This window comes from Brienomyrus brachyistius, chromosome 20 (genome assembly GCF_023856365.1).
Source record: "Brienomyrus brachyistius isolate T26 chromosome 20, BBRACH_0.4, whole genome shotgun sequence".
Taxonomy (NCBI): domain Eukaryota; kingdom Metazoa; phylum Chordata; class Actinopteri; order Osteoglossiformes; family Mormyridae; genus Brienomyrus; species Brienomyrus brachyistius.
This window is the reverse complement of record NC_064552.1, coordinates 14,335,019-14,353,544: the sequence shown is the minus strand read 5'-3', so window position 1 is coordinate 14,353,544 and position 18,526 is coordinate 14,335,019. Positions and strand designations below refer to the sequence as shown.

General features: G+C 44.3%; 2 protein-coding genes across 4 annotated transcripts; one reads left to right on the top strand and one right to left on the bottom strand.

Moving 5' to 3' along the window:
- Positions 1-1,062: 1,062 nt before the first annotated feature.
- Positions 1,063-11,382, top strand: tbce (tubulin folding cofactor E). Its single transcript, XM_048987598.1, has 17 exons — positions 1,063-1,220; positions 1,559-1,696; positions 1,908-1,992; positions 2,201-2,377; positions 2,502-2,587; positions 3,147-3,246; positions 3,849-3,951; positions 4,533-4,609; positions 4,692-4,787; positions 5,162-5,226; positions 5,384-5,448; positions 5,701-5,853; positions 6,167-6,320; positions 9,005-9,073; positions 9,306-9,365; positions 10,014-10,105; positions 10,375-11,382. The coding sequence occupies exons 2-17, from the start codon at positions 1,567-1,569 to the stop codon at positions 10,468-10,470; spliced, it is 1,608 nt and encodes a 535-aa protein (XP_048843555.1). The 5' UTR covers positions 1,063-1,220; positions 1,559-1,566; the 3' UTR covers positions 10,471-11,382.
- LOC125715739 (UDP-GalNAc:beta-1,3-N-acetylgalactosaminyltransferase 2-like) lies at positions 8,002-18,152 on the bottom strand. Of its 3 annotated transcripts, none has more exons than XM_048987599.1 (12): positions 17,928-18,152; positions 17,550-17,673; positions 17,296-17,405; positions 16,584-16,777; positions 15,500-15,595; positions 15,169-15,279; positions 14,804-14,882; positions 14,403-14,586; positions 13,037-13,162; positions 12,677-12,836; positions 11,851-11,907; positions 8,002-11,753 (listed from the first exon to the last, which is right to left on the bottom strand). In XM_048987599.1, exons 1-12 carry the CDS (start codon positions 18,010-18,012, stop codon positions 11,613-11,615), a joined length of 1,467 nt encoding a protein of 488 aa, XP_048843556.1. In that variant the 5' UTR covers positions 18,013-18,152; the 3' UTR covers positions 8,002-11,612. The 3 variants fall into 3 exon arrangements, with proteins under 3 accessions (XP_048843556.1, XP_048843557.1, XP_048843558.1); XM_048987600.1 differs by having other exon boundaries at positions 17,550-17,670; XM_048987601.1 differs by having other exon boundaries at positions 11,616-11,753; positions 11,837-11,907.
- Positions 18,153-18,526: the final 374 nt, after the last annotated feature.

The window sequence follows — 18,526 nt, the reverse complement described above, 5'->3', positions numbered from 1 at the left end:
CTGGGGGGGGGCGCATCAGGAGCATTTTGAATGTGGGGGGAACAAACTGGCATAAAACAAATATTTTATGTTAAATGTGTGTGTGTGTGTGGGGGGGGGGGTTTCAAACGAATAATTATGAAATGTGAGGGGGACACGCCAATGGATGGGGGTGGGGGCGGAATACGCGGAGAAAAGCACACGACGACACAGAGAGAGCACACAAATACCACACACATGCAATCTTGGTGGAGAATAGAACCCAGAGCTCAGAGGTGTGAGGAGACAGTGCCTCACTGGCACCTAAATAGGAAATATTACACTGTTTTTATTATTGTTGTTGTTATACTCCGCTATTAGCTATATGTAATTAACGTATAACTTACGAACGACGTAGCGTTAAGACGGCTTCGGGAAACTCACCCCTGGGCGGTAACTAATTGCCTCAGCACCGAACCAGATAACAAGAAAAAACTACTGCCATGTACGTAACGAGCACTTGGCTATTTATGATTGAGAGGTTCAGCAGCGCAAATGGATTATCATCTGAATAGGAAGTGGGTGTGTGGTTTTTATGTAAGAAACGACATTTAGGCTAAGCATTATTAAAAATACTGCCGCGTTGGCGGCTGTGCTTCGTAAATCCGCCAACCTTCACTTTAAATCATGTACATTCTCTGCATTCCCTAAAGACAAATGCGATGCTCAAAACTAATGGTCAAAGTATATTAGAACATGCACGCATTGCCCATTTTTGATGCTTTCTTTTTCATTCTCATTATAAATGAACAAAATCCTTAGTATGATCCTGGCACATCTGGCATTTTTACACTTAAGTTATGACAGACTACAAATGTATAAATCTAAAACGTACTTTAATGGTTCACTACTCTTAACCACCAGGCAAAAGCACAGAGAAACACAGGGCTGCTTCTGTAAGTGTGCTTATTTTCACCAGAAATCTATCTTTTTCGGCTGCTTCTTAAGTCTCGCATCGCAAAAATATATATATTTTTACAACACCCCCATAAATAGCAAGATAAACATGGCACGTGTTTTAAAACTGGCGTGTGCACCATTTCCTACTTTACGACTGAGCAACTATCACTTCCGGCTACAGTGACGAAATTTTGACGCGCCGTCGCCCAGCGATTGTGTCACTTTTTCGCGAAGTGCCTGCATCTATCTTGCTGATCATTTTAGAAAATATGTATGAATAAAGAAAAGAAAGCTTGACTAAGGTAAACCACGCGTTTAATTAATATGTTCACGATAACAGAAAAAAGTATCAGAAGCTGTATATTTTATCTATGCGTAATCTCCGTTTTTTTCAGTCACATGACAGAATAAAAAACTGTTCACTAAAAATATTTTAGTGGCTCTTTGATGTGATATGATGTCTTCTTCAGTACATTGGAGTTCTTTATATTTTCTCTAACTGCATATTAATGTACATCTTACGTTTGTTTTTCTTAATGATGCTAGTGAAAATAAAATAGCCTTTTATATGTGACGTTCGTTTTGTTTAAGCATTGCGACTGTTGCCAAACTCCGGCTTAAGAGTTCTCTCATGACACAGGTACACAAATGAGAATCATTAAACCCGAGGCGTCATCCATGGTCGAGTCTGTCGCATGGGATGCGGAGGGGAAAAGGGTCGCCTGGGACGGGGAGCGGGGTACTGTGCGCTATGTGGGCACCGTGCCTCCCACCACAGGTCGGTTAGGTTGAGAAGATGCGCGATGACTCAACAGTAGTTTTCGTTTATAGATTTTGTAGTAACCTGAAACTACTGCGCTGTTGAGTTATCACTACATTAATGTAGTTCATTTCTTCAGTTCGTCATTTTTGAGAATATTGCCATGCGGTATTTGGCACCGTCGACAGAAACTATTAATTTCACTTATTGTTCATGTGGCTGTGTGAAGGTGCGTGGCTCGGTGTGGAGTGGGACAACCCAGAACGAGGAAAACACGATGGCAGACATGAAGGAGTTCAGTATTTCACATGCAGGTAATGACACGGGGTATCTACATACAGACCACTGGTTATGACCTGCAGAAGCTGGACTAGGTTGGGCGTAGGAGGTTAAATGGGCATACTCAAACATACTCAAAACTACAACCATACATTTTATGTCATTGAGGCACCCCAGGGCTCACGTGGTTGACTATTCACGCTTCTCAGCGGTGTTTCCTATACTGACCGACTTGTACCACAGACATCCAACCGGTGGCTCCTTCATCCGTCCACAAAAAGCCAGCTTTGGTGTTACCTACCTGGTGGCAATGAGGCAGCGGTATGAGGTGGATTTGGGTGCCATCACTGGAGAGCAACTCAAGATTTCTACCAGGACAGTGGAGATGATTGGATTTGAAGCTGTTTCTGAAAAACAGAAGTAAGATTCCTGGTGTCTACATTGCTGCAATCATGCATCCTGTTGTTTTTGATCCTTTCCTCTTGATCTGTGTTTTCTGGTGTGTCCCCTCGTGACAGTGTGCCCCTTTTTGTGTTCTGGACAGAGTAGCAAATGTCACGGCAGTGTCACTCAGATGCTGCGAGGTCAGTGGTCCTGGTCCAGAGAATGAAATCAGAGAAATGACACCCAGTATCCTTTGTTTTCCTGGCCAGTTCAACCCAGTCAGTCCAGTGTGTCCGTGCTCAATCTGTATGCCACCACTCAGATAAATCTTTCTATTTCTTTAGTTTTTCTCAGTCCAGTCCTCAGAGACCCCCAGACAGTCCATATTTTTAATCTGTCCCAGCTCCCAACCAATCAGAAACACCTAAAATCTGCTTCCCCAAGTGTTGGGAACTGGGAGGGAGCAAAAATATGGATTTCCTGGTGGTCTCAGAGGACAGGGTTGAGAAACACTGATTTAAAATATTTAAAGTGCAGAGACATGCATACTCGTAAAATCCACTGCACACAACAAGGTAGATATATACACTTATAACATGTGCATCACCATTCAAATACAAAACATGTAGTTAATGATGTACACTGTGTACATGTATATTCGCCAGGATGACAGTGTTTCAGGGCTGCTGTAGGGGGCAGTCACAGTCAACAGCCAACACTGCCCTACTTCAGCCCTTAGATGGAAGTTGGGTTTTGGTAACTGTGTTTTCAGGGTTAATGTTCAGCCCCTAACAGGCAAACTCAGATGTGCTGTCGCTGGACCTGTCTGGCAACCTGCTGTGCTGCTGGGAGGACGTAGCTGGTATCACCCGCCAGCTCCAGTGTCTCCAGGAGCTCCGGCTGGGGTGAGCAGAGCAGAGCGGCCCCGCTTAGCGTCACGCTCGCTCTCCGCTGTAAATGTGTGGCCTTTGTATGAACTTGCAGAATCGTCACCAGTTTTGCGCACTAATATATCGCTAAGAACTCCTGTTTCTGCGAGTAACAAACCAGGTAATATGGGAATTATGAATGCTTTATGGAGCTTTCATCTGTAGTGCACTATAAATACCTTCATAATGCAGTATAAAGCGTCCTTAATTCTCATACTCACCACTATAATGCATTATGCAGGTATCTATAGTGCATTATAGATGAGAGCTTGATAGAGCATTCATAATGCATAATAAACATGGCTATAATGTGTAATGTTTTATAAGTATTTATAGCCGAGTTTATAATACTTAATGAATGGTGATACATTATGGTGACTGCTTTAAGTAAAGTGTTTCCGAATAACTTGGCTAGTTTTTCTATTTTAATAGACACCTTTACTTGTGTCTACCTTCTAGATGCTTTTATCATGCGAAAACATCCAGTCATGGTGGTCAGTACATCATTTTTACATGCAATAAAAATGCCCTGATAGCATCCTGACTGTGTTTGGTCTATGTCTCTGTCTTGCCCTTAGTGAAAACAGACTGAGACTCCCTGCTGACCCCCACAGCCTGGCTCCTGCATTTGCCAGCCTGAAAGTCCTTGAGCTTAAAGGCAGTGCCATGTCTTGGTCGGAGGTGGGAACTGACATTACTGTGGTTGCATTGTACAGCTGTCTGCTATTCTGTGGCCCTTTAGTTTATACAGGTTAGCCTGTAAGGAGATGAGCCCATACAGTGGAGAATCTCTCAGAGTTTTAAAATATATATATTTTGAGGACATTTCTAAATGAAGGTAATTGGAGTTAGAGGTAAAGGGTGAAAGTTGGAATAGAAGCAGTATGCTGAGGATTAGCTTCTTTTAAAATGTAATAAATATGGATGCACACAAAAAACATCAACGATAGATCCTAGTAGACTGGCGATGATTTAACTGAGTCATTCCTTGTGTCTTAATTTGCTCTTTATATGCACATCTGACCAATAAATACTTTTTGGGGTATTGTTCTTTTACTGTCCCTCAAACCTTACCTTTATATTCTTTGTCCTGCTTGGATTTTGGGATTTTTTTCCTCTGTTTAATTTGTAGTCTTATCATCGTTTTTGCTACCTGCTGATTTGAGCACCGTAACATTATATCTAAATATGTTATTTGACTTTTGATGTTTGTATCGGATTACATCGATAGAAAATCACACAGTTTATCGACATCAACGCAGGTTCTGCAGTGTGCCCCCATGTGGCCATTCCTGGAAGAGCTGTACGTTAATGACAACTGCATCACCGAACTGCAGAAGTAAGATTTTGGAGAGTAAGCATCCTATACTGAATATTGTACCATGCTACATACCCTTGGTGACCTTGTTTTTTATATGCAGGCCAGTCAGTGTCTTACACTCCCTGACTGTGTTGGATCTGTCCAGAAACCCCATTGCTGATGGAAGCGAGATCCTAAAAATAGCTGATCTCCCCAGGTAGGAAACTGGGAGTTGAACTAAGGATTGAACAGTTCACCTGCTAACTTTAGCAAAACCCGCTGACCCTCAGTGACCTGTGCCATGATTGAGTGAATGAATCTCAATCAGGGCCTAAATTACTGCGCTAATTCCAGTAACTCACTGCCCACGGTTCTCTCACTTTTTTCACTTCTGGAAATTTGGGGTGATTTTATCAATGAATTCTTCACTATATCACTGCACCAGTACATGTTGTTCTATCAATCCAGTTACTTCAGTTGTTCTGATTTCAACTACATTTCAACTATCCCTGCCTCCGTGTTGGATTTTTCGGTGTGTTTTGTGTACTGAACAGAAAAATACAACTAATTAAAATATCTTTTAAATTACAGGTTGGAGAAGCTCAACTTAGCTGAAACTGGGCTCTCGTCCCTACAGTTCAGTGACGTAGGTCCAGGTAAAGTGACAAGATGCTTTTTAAGCTTTCAGAATGCCAGTGTAGTTTATTCCATTAGATTTTAAATGTGGGCTGTGGTTTATAGTATTAGAAATCCATTTAGTATTTCTCTGGCCCGTGGCAAAGTATAACACCTTTTGATTCTCTTTATTTTAAGGAGGCAAGACTGCAATGTTTCCTGCACTGAAGATTCTATCACTGGATGATAACAAAATTTCAGAGGTAATGATCATCTGAACACGTCCATCAATCACAGTTTTTCTTGTAAGCACCTGTGTTTAAAGCTTTTTGAATATTTTAGTTATTTTGTACTTGGTGATTATGGGTAATTTATGATTGGGTAATAGGACAGTTTTTTGGTATGTGAGTCAGCCAATAATTTCACTAATTGAGCTTTCCATAGGGGCCCTGCCTGCTATCAGTGTCGCTATGGGAACAGGCACTCCTGTGATTCGTCTCCCTTGATTCTCGCAGTGGTCTGTGGTAAATGAGCTGGAGAAGCTGGCCAGCCTACAGCAGCTGTCTTGCCACAGGAACCCGCTGATGGGGGCAGAGAGGGACTCCCAAACGGCCCGGCAGCTCCTCATCGCCTCCATCGGCCAGCTGGAGGTGCTGAACAAGTCTCAGGTGCGCGACTGACAGACTGTCTGGAGAATGTTACTGCTGAAGTGATGCATGTGTAGTAGGGATCAGGAAGACAAAGTGATGTTCCTGCATGGACAGTCAAAGGCTGGCATGGCGTATTAGTCAACTCCATGGTTTCGTCAGTACAGACTTACAAATGTCATTAGATACAGTTTCCTCTACCCAATGCAGTATACCCACGTGTTCTTGAGCTATTATTTTTAGATGTCCATAGGTGGTCCTGCCAGCAATCTCCTTTGGATGATGTTAAATATGAGAGGTTGTACTCTGTTGCTCCCCCTGGTGGCATCTTTAGGTCACATCGGAGGAGAGGAAGGGGGCGGAGCTGGATTACTGCAAGATGTTTGGCACCAAGTGGCTGGAATCCGGGGGCCACCGCGACTCAGAACAGAACCGGCCCAGTGCGAAATTCACTGAAGAGCACCCTCGGTTCCAGTTCCTCATCCAGAGTAAGTACACCAGCTGAGGACAGCAGGGGGCGTTTGGGGGCCAAGTCCTAACCCCCCCCCCCCCCCCCCCCCGAGTCAGTCCAGGGAACTTTGATGCCGAGTTGTGGTTCGCGCCTCACTTTGGGGGAAAACACACCTTTGAATTTGTATGGCAGCTATTGGAGATCACAGGTGTTAGACAAGAAAGTACATGAAAATTTAAAATATGGTCACAGTGTAGTTGAAATGGGACATCAGGAGAGTTATATATGTACTTTGGTAGCTGATGCCAATTGCCGGTATTTTTATAAAGTTTGGTCAGTGTTCTTTTAGACAAACATTGGAATGGATTAATGATGCCACTCGATGGCCAAAGGTGTCACATGCTGATCCTTATCTAGGAGACGGCGGTTCTGGGGGAGGCAGGGGGGGGGTCAGTGTCCCTGTGACAATATGCATACCCCCCCCCCGTGGCCCACCTAAATACGCATGCTACCTGGGTCTGGAGTAAATGTATTCATTTTATTATTATTTACATTTATATAGAGTGCTTATAGAAAGTCATCATACCCTTTTGAAGTAATTACTGTGTCATACAGCCTGAGATCAAAACCCATTGTCAAAAAAACCTTTACCAGCAAATTTTGCAATATCAAACAATTGAAAAGAAAAAAGTCAAACAGTTCAGAAAATTAATTAAAAAACTAAAAGCCAGAATGTCAGGGTTGGTTAAGTCATCAATCCCCTGAATTAATACTTGGTAGAGCCACTGTTTGCTGTAATTACAGCCATCAATCTCTTTGGATACGTCTACTAGCTTTGCACACTGGAATGTTCGCCCGATCTTCCTTACAGAATTGTTCAAGTTCAGTCAAATTCTGTGGTGAATGGCAATCGACTGCTCTCTTCAAGACTATCCACAGGTTTTGTATTGGATTTAATTCAGGGCTTTGACTTGGCCACCCCAGGATATTCACCTTCCTGTCATTAGGCCACTGTGTTGTTCTTTTGGCGGTACGTTTAGGATCATTGTCATGTTGGAAGCTGAATCTACCGATCTTCACATGTCTTGCAGAGGGACAGTGGGTTTTCCTCAAGAATTTGGGGGTACTCTGTAGCATCCATTTCCCTTCGATCCTGACGAGCCTGAATTTGGGCACTTTTTCATGCCATACACACCAGCTTCGTGTAAAGCTTGAGAGATTGTTGTCATGCACAGATCGACCAGCCCCAGCCATTAAGCCTTGCAAGTCCTTCAAAGTTGCCTTTGGCTTCTCGGTAGCCTCTCTGATCAGTGCGCTTCTAGCTCGGTCATCCAGTTGGAACGGACAGCCTGATCTAGGCAACGTTTTGGTGACGTCGTACACCTTCCACTTCTTATTGATGGATTGGTAAAGCCTCTGCAGTCTTTTTGTAGCTTTCTCCCAATTCGGGCCTTTTGAAAGCACCTTCCCAAACATGTTTATTTCTTTTTCAGATAGTAGTTAAATCTTCCTGAGAAAGCCGACCCCTACAACTGATGTCAGGTGGGGCGATTAGCTGGCAGCTGATTGGTTGTGTCTGAGCCAGTTTAGAATGGTGCATTCTAAGGGGCTGATCGCTAACAACACAAACTAAATATTTCACTCATTGATTTTTAATAATTGTACGAAGTGTCATGTTCAAATTAAGTGAGAGCAAAAATGTGTACATACAGCAAAAAAAATTAGCTAAATGTATTTTATTTTCCAGGGTATAATGTATACAAAAGGTATAGATGTACACAGGGTATGACGACTTTCGATAGGCGCTGTATGTGGGCAAAAATGGTTTGCGCTGGGAAAGGAGGAAACGCAACTGTAAGCACATTTTCTTGACGGACTCTTAACTGGACTATGCTGGGTGGTGGAGCCACTGCAGTGTAAAGCAAAGTTATCAAGCTTGTGGAACCAATACAGCCTAAAGAAATGAGCGAGTTACATATTTGTAAGAACTGTAAAATGTAACTGCATAGCATAAATAACGGTTTTCAAAATTCTTTTCATTCTTACTTCCAGCAATCTAGTGTAAGTAATACTGGGTCAGTGAAGTCAAATGCATCTGGCCGCTGCAGCTGAAATGGTCTAGAATTGCCACTGTCTAGATATGTTATATATAGCTGCCTTCTTAGACTGTCCACATTGTTAACTTGTGGATCCAGTTTAGCAGTTTGTTTATTGTATAGCCTATTGTGTACAATAATAACAGTAATTATATAATGTAGACTAGACGTGTTTGCTGGAGACAAACAAATTTACTGTCTGGTTCCCGTAGGTTTTCCTCTAGGTCTTCCCTCAGAATATCCCGCAGCCATAAAATTAGTCTTCTGCCCTCCCTTTCCCTACTAGGTAGCAAGGAGAACAAAATGCGTGGGTGTTTTTTTACTATGGGCGGTGCAGGATGCATCACAGCACCTTTCAGACATTCTGAAAACCCCAAACACACTCCCATGCGCCGCCAGTCTACTTCACCCCTTTGTTTTCCCCCAACTTAGAGATGCAGCTGCCAAAAATACTTCAAACTGACATCACGTTGCTCTGGTCTATGACAGAATGTGCTGACAATGAGTCCATTACATCACAGCACCTCCCTGCTGTAGCCCTTTTCCCCACCAAATCCATCGTATCCATCCGTCCATCTATCTCCACTGCTTTCGGATAGACAGAGCATGTGTCTTCCATTCACAGAGTACGGCGCGCCAGAGGACGGCGAACTCAAGCGGCAAAAACCATTTGCGCTGAAAAACCAGTTACTGAGTAAGTTCCTCCATCCATCCCTGCTTCCTCGGGACGAACCCCGTTGGTCACCCTGGTGGTACACAGCAGATATGGGACCGCTCACCTGTAGACGGTCTCCTGCTAAAGCCGGAGACTCATTCCTCTGTCCTTGCCATTTGGGCATCCCAAGTGAAGATAAATGAGGTGCGTCTGCCAGTGCGTTCTACAGAACTCCATGGCCTGAAACGATTTGTCTGTCCTCTGCTCCCAGATATAACTTTCGTTTGTCCTGACATGGCCGACAGGACACCGGTCCAGAAGAAGCTCCCAGGTAGATATGGCAGCCCAGTGGGGGACACAAGGAAATGTGGGATATTCTGCAAATTACAAGCATCACTTACGCAAATACTCCAGTATCCATAGGCACAGACCCATGGGGTGAACTGCACGGACAAACTGTGCAATATTAATATTCTCAAAGAACTATGTAACAAACAGGCTGATGGACTAAACCAGAATGTGCTTTTTAATTACTGGGTGGACACAAAACCTTGGGAAGTAGAGAAAACAGGCACCAAACACACTGGATTACCCACAATTCTCTCTCTGCAGTCAAGAATTTAATGTCAATTTGATTATATTCCCCTCAAACCTCCCCGGAACATAGTATAGGTGATGATCTGGGACCTATTTCAGTTAGAGACAAAGCACACCAAAACTGATGTAGCGTCATTTAGTGAGGGTATGTGAAAGGCCAGGCAGAGGCGCAGATCTGGTGAACCGGACTACATTGAGACTAGTGACACAATGTTGGACCGAGGTGGGAGGGCTAGAGATTGGAGAGTTTGGGGGAGCGTGGGAGAAGTATGGATTAGGGGGAGGGTGTGTTGGGGTCATTTGGGGAATACGTTGTTCGGTTCTGTAGTTGGACTATGAATGGTAATGTTGTGCGGCAAAACCCCTCCCGTCTCCATGCCAGACTCCATGACCGTGCAGAAGGTGAAGGGTCTCCTGCACCGGATGCTGAAGGTCACGGACTCGGAGCTGAGGCTCACGTACACCAGTTCAAAGGTAAATCCGCAGGGTAGCCAAAACCCCAAATGTCAGACCATCGCATTAACCTCTGCTCTGTGCTAATGGATTGCCTTAAATAATGCAGGGCTCTTCATGAATTATGGTGCCTCCCTGTCATTAGCATGAAAAGCGTGATGAAATAATAAACAAGCCGTGCCTTTGATGCTCCGGGGCCGCTCGTCTGGGCTGGGGGGGGCCCAAGGCATCACGCGACGCGCCACTAACCAGCTAAGGGTGACTGTGAGTCATTGCCCGTCCCACTGCAGATGGAGGGCAGGGAGATCGAGATCGACAACGACCTGAAGCCGCTGCAATTCTACTCCGTCGAGGACGGGGACACGGTGCTGGTCCGATGGTCCTGACAGAACACCTAGGATTGACTGGTGACCTTGGAGGAAGTTGGGATCCACCCTGCCTGGGAAAGCTTGGCTTCGCTCCATTTAGACTGCTTAACACAATCGCGCCATTTACAGTCTGGCAGGCTGGACTAATTGTTGCCTGAACGTTTGCTGGACTCCTACCTGCCACGTTCAGGCATTTACAGCCATGCCGCTTGTGAGACAAAGGGGTGTCTTTGTACACAGAGAGCTGATAAAGGACTAGGGGCACGAACAGACAGCGAGCGTGTTCATAATCCCACGCTCAGTGTGCTTGTCTAAATATTTAAAAGCACACCACCAAGACGACTTGTGTGTTATTTGACAGCTTACTGGAACTACTGTCTAAATGAAATGTATAATAATTAAATGTCACGTCAGAAATAATCTCTCTTTTTTTATGGGATAGAAGGTTGTTTTGACCTAAATGTGTTGCTACTACTTCCCTTAGACTGGTGCTTCTCATCCCAGTCCTCAGGGACCCCCTCCCAGCAGTCCACATTATAGCTTTCGCCCAGCTGCCAACACACCAGTATCAGGTATTCGGTGTTCTTGATTGGTCGGGAGCTGGGAGGAAGCAAAAACTCGGATTGCTTAGGGGTGCCCAAGAACCAGACTATGGTTTCGGCAAGCACCAGCATCGTACTTGCATAGTTCAAATTACGCAAGTTGCTAACATAGCAACTATGCTTTTGGGAAACGCACCCCACGTTGAGACTGATTTAGACAAACACCTGAGCACCAGTAGTGTGTGTACGCAGTTGACCTCTGTCGGGGATAGCCTGGAAACAGTGAAGTAATCTGCAATAGTGAACTTGGATTGACAGCACTACTCCCTGTGTCAGCGGCTGCTTGTAGCAGGAAATATTTTTTTGACACTAACTCCTGTGACTGTCAGTTTCGCTGAAAGAAAAAAAACAGGAAAATGTCCCTTTGGACAGACCGGTTATCCCATTAGGATTATAATAAGTTGAAAGAACTCAGTAGGACCATAAGTTCAAATATGAATCCTAATAAATTGAGGGGAGGCGTCTGTTATGGAAACCAAGGCTAAGAGAACCAATCAGCTTGCAGTTTAGAGGATGGGGGGGGGTTGGGGGTCCCAGGCCTAGCCATGCCCTCCTCACTTAGTCCAGGTCCCAGGGACACCCGCATGGGTCCCCACAGGCCTGCTTTCGCCGCCACAGCAGACGCAGCTCCTCGGCCGTGTGCTGGGGGGAGGACAGCATATCCAGGTAGCAGGCCTGCTCACAGAGCCAGCCCGAGTCCTGCCCGAACAGAGAAAGCAGCGTCACCCTCCGCCTCTCCCCCCCCCAAAGGCGTCATGCTGAACCACTATGTGGGACTCAACGATCAAGGGTGAACCTGATGCTTCTCCGGACAAAGTGCAGCCATCCATATACCCATGCTCACGTCCTCACCCTGAAACGTGGAATGGGCAGAGTGTTAAACATGCAGGCCCCCCCCCCCCCCCCCCCCGATACACCCAGGGCCAGCAAATCCGGCCCAAGCTGGTTCAGGTCTGTCTAGCCTTCGTAACACGCAACTAAAGCTGCACGATACCGCACTGCGTGATAATCCTCATTATATGCTGCATGCGCAATAATCATCAGGGCTTTAAATGAGAGCGTAAGCATTTCTCCAGATGCAGGCTTTTCAGAATCCTCATGTATATTAAATCCGGTTAGCGGAGTACACCTCATGCTACTTTTGTTATATCGTGGAAGCGATGAGTGTTGAAATAGCGGTAAAGAAAGGGACAGCTTCACAGCCAGAACACCTTATGAAAGATATTGTGATAAAGAGGTGGGTGGCATGCAGGTACTTTTTGCAGTTTAAAGTCCAGCACATTTGTTAAATATAAGAATACGCCAACTTTATACAGATTACTAAATTTTGGGCGTCACAATATGCCTCTCGTTAATATTTTAGACACACTACTGATCTGCTTATTAAATTATGGGTGCAAGTATAGTACCTAAAAGCTGGCAACTGGGACAAATGTTTACACCCATCATCTGAAGCCATGGTGATTATCGTGCATGTGCCATATAATCGCAATACAATAACGTGCAGCCATATCCACAACTAATTTTCTAAACTGTAAAATTACTCAATAAGCATGCTATAACAATATATTAGGGATGTATTCCTTCTATAATCCCCAAATGAAAAGCCTTCAATTTGCTACCTGGTAAGCCTTGAGCTTCTCTGCATTGAAAGCCAGCCATTCGACGAGGTCCCTGGAGACGACGTAGCCAGAGCCGCAGGCAAAGGCAGGGTACACTGGGCTAGAGTACTCCAGCTCCTGCCACTTCCCGACCCGATCCACTGGCCAGTTCTGCCTGAAACTGGAGCCAAGCCCCGAAAAAGGAGGGCCACATGATGCAAACACACTGACGTGTAACTGCAAGAGCACGTGCAGGAAAACATAGCTAGTAATGTCACCAGCTAGTTGAACCAGCTTCCTCAATCATATGTCACTTTGGATAAATGTACATGTAACTGCACACTACCTACAGTTCGCACAGTTGCAGTGCAGTGCACTTACTTTCCCCACCAGAAGTTCTTCCTGCTCAGGTGCCGGTCCTTGATTCTCCTCAGCACAGCATCCACATCGATGTAACAGTCGTCATCAGTCTTCAGCAGCAGCCTGAAGTCAGTATTTCTCAGTGACCTAACGAGACCAAGACACAAGAGTTGTAATAACCATCACCTTCGCTCTAAGCTCGCCAGTTTCCTCTCTGAGGATTTTCAGAAGATAGGATCCGGAAGTCCTGGAGGTTTTAACATCAATTTACTTCAACCAAGTTGTGGTATCCATGTTCATGGCAGAACACTGCTTGAGAATGCACAAAAATCACCAAAATACCTAACAATATTTTTAAGGATGACATAAGGAGTGTGGCCACCCTTTACCTTCAGAGGAACTTCAGTCCTTCTTGGAACTTAGTCATACAAAGTCCTGAACTGTGTGGAGTGGAATACTGGACCATTCTGCACTCAAACTTCTCAAAAACGTTTCGGACATGTTCAGATCTCCAGATTGAGGCCACGTCAGACATTTGATTGCATCCAAATGTGCACTCGATTTTTTTCAGTAGTTTTTATATAAGCATTACTGAATTACAGTAGAGGGACTATGATGGAACAATGTTTGTACCTTGGAGTACACTTAGTCCTATAAAATGGCCTCATATTCTTGCCTGTTAGATAACCATGCAGAGCATTCATTGGACCTAATGACTCCCATGAGGTAGCTGCCCACGCCAACAGACGACGGGTTGAAGGCATCCTTTGTTTTTATCCAATCATTAACAAATCCTGGTGTAGGAAAAAGGGTAAAAGACCATGGTACTTTTCTTCCACTGCTGAAGAATCCAGCTTTTTGTCTCCTTGCATTAGGTTATGTGTTTTTGTGTGTCGTATACAGTTTTCAAAAAGCAGCCCTGCTATATTATACAGCTTTGTGAATTTCTGAACATACTGGTTGTCTTCTTGCTACCAATATACTTGCAATTCAATTCTTTATCCTCTTGGGTCTTGGGAAATGATGATTTGTAACCAGCTTTGAAGTAACCACAGTATATCACAAAGTCCTTTCTCCATGCTGTGCTTCTACGAAATTGTCTACCACTGTTTAGAGTGGTTACTTATTTCTACCATCCATACGTACATTCATACATCTATTCTTTCATAAAATGACCTACTGAAGAACGAGTAGCTGATTGTACTGAAAAAAACTTTCTAAGTTATTGTGTATAAAAAAAGAAACGAACAAACATGGCCTCCATGCTTCTGTTCAAAATTCTGCGCATCTTAATGGACTCGACCGTTACTGTCATACATTCAGGATATAGATCCATGCCCTGGCTTTTCTCCTGTGAAGGACCCACGACCCCAGCTGAGGGACTTACCACTTGTAGAACTGCAGGACCTTGGACGGGATGTTCCTATAGGTGTCCACCATGTCCACGAACACCAGGTCGCCGTGCCGCTGACTCTCCTGCTCCAGCAGCTCCTCCTCCTGCGCCAGGAGGGACTCCTGGGTGCTCATCCGGCCAGGGCGCCCCTGCAGCATCTCCGACAGCCCCGCCGTATCTACAAGGGGATCCAAGAGCTTCAGCGAAGTGCTAAATCACAGTATGATATCATCAAAAAAAAAGGCAACTTCCTTCTTCCCCTGTTGAGTTTCAACATGATTTGTATTGGCTCAGGTGATTCAAACTCCATACTGGCAAACTGCTATTTACATGGAATGGCCACACGTGTTTCGGAATACAACCGCAGATGTAGATGTTCAGGAATGCAATCGTACCGTAGATGGAGAAGGTGAATCCTCCTGCTAATCCAGGGAACCCACGTGCGTCTCTGTGTGGCAATATGCCATCTTCAACCTGGAGCACCGGAGACCCCAAATTAACATTGTTTGTCTGGCTATCCATCCATCCATCCATCCATCCATCCATCCATCCATCCATCCATCCCAGGAGCCCACACTGGAGTACCAAATACTTCTCAGGAATTACAATATGGTTTATCTATTTCCATAATGCAATAGTGAATGTGACAATTGGCAATTAAGGAGGAAACACCCTTACTTTAAAAGATAATGAATTAATCATGAGGTAACCGATTCATTAGAAAATTAACGCAACCTGTAGAGGATGAACGTGAACTTACGGTGGCTATCTTCAGCACTCCTCCACCGGTGTCCCAGCACACCTGTGAGACGTTTGCCATCGTCAGATCGGCCGGATCCAGGGCCTCCCAGAGAAGCATCCCTTCAAAACCCTGGAGATGATGAGAGATGTTTATTATGACTGCCTCAGTACCCATGGTTCTCAATCACTCTCCATGATGGAGTTTCTCCAATCATAGTCCTTCAATACTTTATTTTTTCCAGTTGTAGTAATTATAACCTCCAAAATGGGTAACCTAAGCGGGTGAGGGTGTGTGATGACCTGCTCGTCATGGTAACTAGGCTGTGATGTACACATGGTCAACGTCTCACCTTGGGTAGGATAAACTTCTCCACCGTTTTGTACCACACTCCATTCTTGTTTGTCCCAGGGCTGTCACGGCCGAATTGGACACTTATCACTGGCTCCTGGGAACAGGGCATGAAATATCCATTCATGAAAAATTATTTTTTTAACTCAAAATAAATGTTTACTGCCCCTGTCAAACAATGTTGCCATGTTGCCAAAATTTCCCCTTTACCAGCAATTCTAATTTATGCTAGATATAAAATGCTATTTAATTCTGTAATAAGTGCATCTACAGTGATTTACCATAGGACCACTCCAAGTGGGCAGGTCCTTCAGCCAAACACACTCTATCATTGCGTTCCATTTGAACGCGCAACTCAGAATTTCTGAGTTCTTAGTCAGAAATTTCAACTGGAACACCCCCTGAAGTTGGAATTCCTACTCAGAAAATCAGAAGAATCTACACAACCCTAACCTCAGAATTCAAGATGGCTGCGCCCTTTAGCAAGGTAAGTTAAAGCTGTAGTTTAACACTGTTAATTAGCACTTATTTGTGGCTCATTAAATCAGTTGTCTGCATAGTACTGTCCAATCGCTATCTGTGGACATGCTGCTACGGTATTTTTATGCGCAAAATACCGAGTAATGTGTTGTTATGAACTGGTATTGCCATGAATGGCTAGCAATTAACGGGGCTAGAACCAGGGCCTTTGTCAGAAGGCAGGATTTCTTGCTTAGCTAGATAACTAGTCAGATTTAAGGTAGTCTGGGCTAAATGTAAGTGAATAAAGGCAATTTAAACTGGGGTAAATTAAATCCGACAAGTTATCCGGCTAAGCAAGAAATCTTGCTTTTTGAAACAGGTCTCTCGTATTGCTAATGGCTTCCCGACTTGCCCAGGTGTGCTGTCACTTAACTTACAGGAAATTTTTTAAACACACGTGTGTAATTGTATCTTAGAACACACTTGGGTATGATGTCATTCCCAGCTCCAACTTCCAACCTCCGAGGTAAATGGATTGCAGCAAAATCTCCACCAAAAAAAGCCCAAACTCCAGCATTTCGCACCTCCAGAGAGATCAGACCTTCTCCCATGCGCAGGCTCACCTCCTGATCCAGCGGGAAGAGCGTGACTGACAGGTTCCCAGGGAGTTCCCAGTTTGGGCCCCTGGGGAACACCCCTAACTGGGTGATCACGACGGGATGCAGAACCCTGAAGTCGAGGCTGATCACTGGCACGTCAGAGGGGCTTAGGACAGGTGCCTGGAGCTTGCTGACAATCTCCACCTCTTGTCCAGCCACTGAAAGTCAACATGAGCATGAATATCAGCCGAGCAGACTCCTGGCTACTACTGATGCAATTTCAGTGTTTCCTGTGCCCTGGGTGCACTCATCTTTGATTTGAACTCGACAGGAGGCCTGGACCTGATTATTAATGGTACCCTCACCTCCCCAAAGACACTTTAAACAGTAAAGGAAAGAGGACTGGGGGTGGAAAAGATGCACCGAACATCTTCAGCCGAACTGAAAAGATCTATGATTTCTAAAAAGCGTTTGGCTTACCTGGTTTAATTCACACCACAAGTAGTGCCTGAAGCCTACTGCTGCTTATCTCTGATTAAAAGTTTACTTAAATTTTGATCCAAATTGGCGTTTTTAACCACCATGTGTTTTTTTTTAGTTTTGACTATATTTACCATATACAATTTCCATTTTGGCTGAAATTATTATTTGTTTAAATTTAAGACATTATGTGTATTCATAGAACCATCACACGTTACAATGAGCTCCTGGTGGATAAAGCTTTTCTACATTTTACCATGTGCTCCTGGTTCTGACAGGTTCAGCAGGGTACAGGAGTATGGGTCTTCCTTGTCCTCCTCTGGTATGTGACAGCCATGCCGACCTACAATAAACTTCACCTCCACTCTTCAAGACAACATACAGGACAAAGACAGGAAAAGAGATTTTGGAAAATATATATCCCCTGTGTGCGCACAGCAGTTCATAGTCATTTTCACTGAATTACAGTCTAAGCATTAAAGCGCACAGGTTATTAGACGGTTACCAAACCTATGTCTGAAATAGGGCTGGTCCCGGAGATATCCCATCCAGGTCTCCCTTATCGCCTCCCTGAGATCATAGTGGTGTCGCGCCGAAAGAATCCCCACCAGCACATCGACCGAAAGCCCACCTGCTGCATTAAACACAAGTTTGCTTTTTCTTTCCTTACACCAGTAGTCATCTGTCTATAATGCAACGCTCTCTGAACCATCGTTTAAACACATGTAACTTAACAGAAACACGCAGTTAATGATCGGAAGTGAAAAGACCAGCACTGCTATCTGTTGTAATGAAAGGCAATTTCATACCCGCTAAAGTAAAAGTAAAAACAAAAGCTTAATTTATAACCCGGTGCGATCAGGATACCTGGATCCCTGGAGGACCCACCTGACGGTTTATATAGTCTCAACCAGGCATGGATCAGTATTGCCACAATACACGGACACAACAGCAGCAATACCGCGCTTCTCATGAACAATTATTAAAGGTAAGATTTCAACTCATTCAGTGAGCTAAACAAATCTTCATAGCGGAATAGCTTTGCAAAACACAAACGGATCGCAAATGCGGGGAGGCCGTCCGCTGTATATCTGCGGCGCCCTTCATGACGCTCTGCTGGTCGCGTTCTTGCGTGTGTCACGCAGCGTATGTGCTGCGTGTCAAGCCTATTGCAATTCTCTTTCGCTAAGATAACGAATTACCGCATATTTTTTACCGTTTAAAATATGCCAGAAAACACTGAACGTGTACCTGACATTATACTCTGAAAAAACATTTTTAATGACCATATCCAAAATGAAGGAAAACGTCATGTACAATAGCATGAAACTAAATTCTTCTCATTATTATTATCATCAATGGTAGTAGTAAATACAATACAATTGCACTCAAGAATTTTGCTGAAAGAGACATCAACAAAAACATCAACAAAATTGACCACGAATTAATTCATAAAAAAAAAAAAATCCACCCAGATAACACCACAT

Bases quoted from the DNA above. Each gene is read 5' to 3' on its own strand.
- tbce (XM_048987598.1), top strand. From the start codon at position 1,567: ATGAGAATCATTAAACCCGAGGCGTCATCCATGGTCGAGTCTGTCGCA. The intron at 1,993-2,200 runs GTAATGACACGG...CTTGTACCACAG, and splicing joins GTTCAGTATTTCACATGCAG to ACATCCAACCGGTGGCTCCT. The intron at 3,952-4,532 runs GTGGGAACTGAC...ACATCAACGCAG, and splicing joins GTGCCATGTCTTGGTCGGAG to GTTCTGCAGTGTGCCCCCAT.
- LOC125715739 (XM_048987599.1), bottom strand. From the start codon at position 18,012: ATGAGAAGCGCGGTATTGCTGCTGTTGTGTCCGTGTATTGTGGCAATA. The intron at 14,587-14,803 runs GTACGATTGCAT...ATCCCCTTGTAG, and splicing joins ATTCACCTTCTCCATCTACG to ATACGGCGGGGCTGTCGGAG. The intron at 13,163-14,402 runs GTAAGTCCCTCA...TGGTCTCGTTAG, and splicing joins GTCCTGCAGTTCTACAAGTG to GTCACTGAGAAATACTGACT.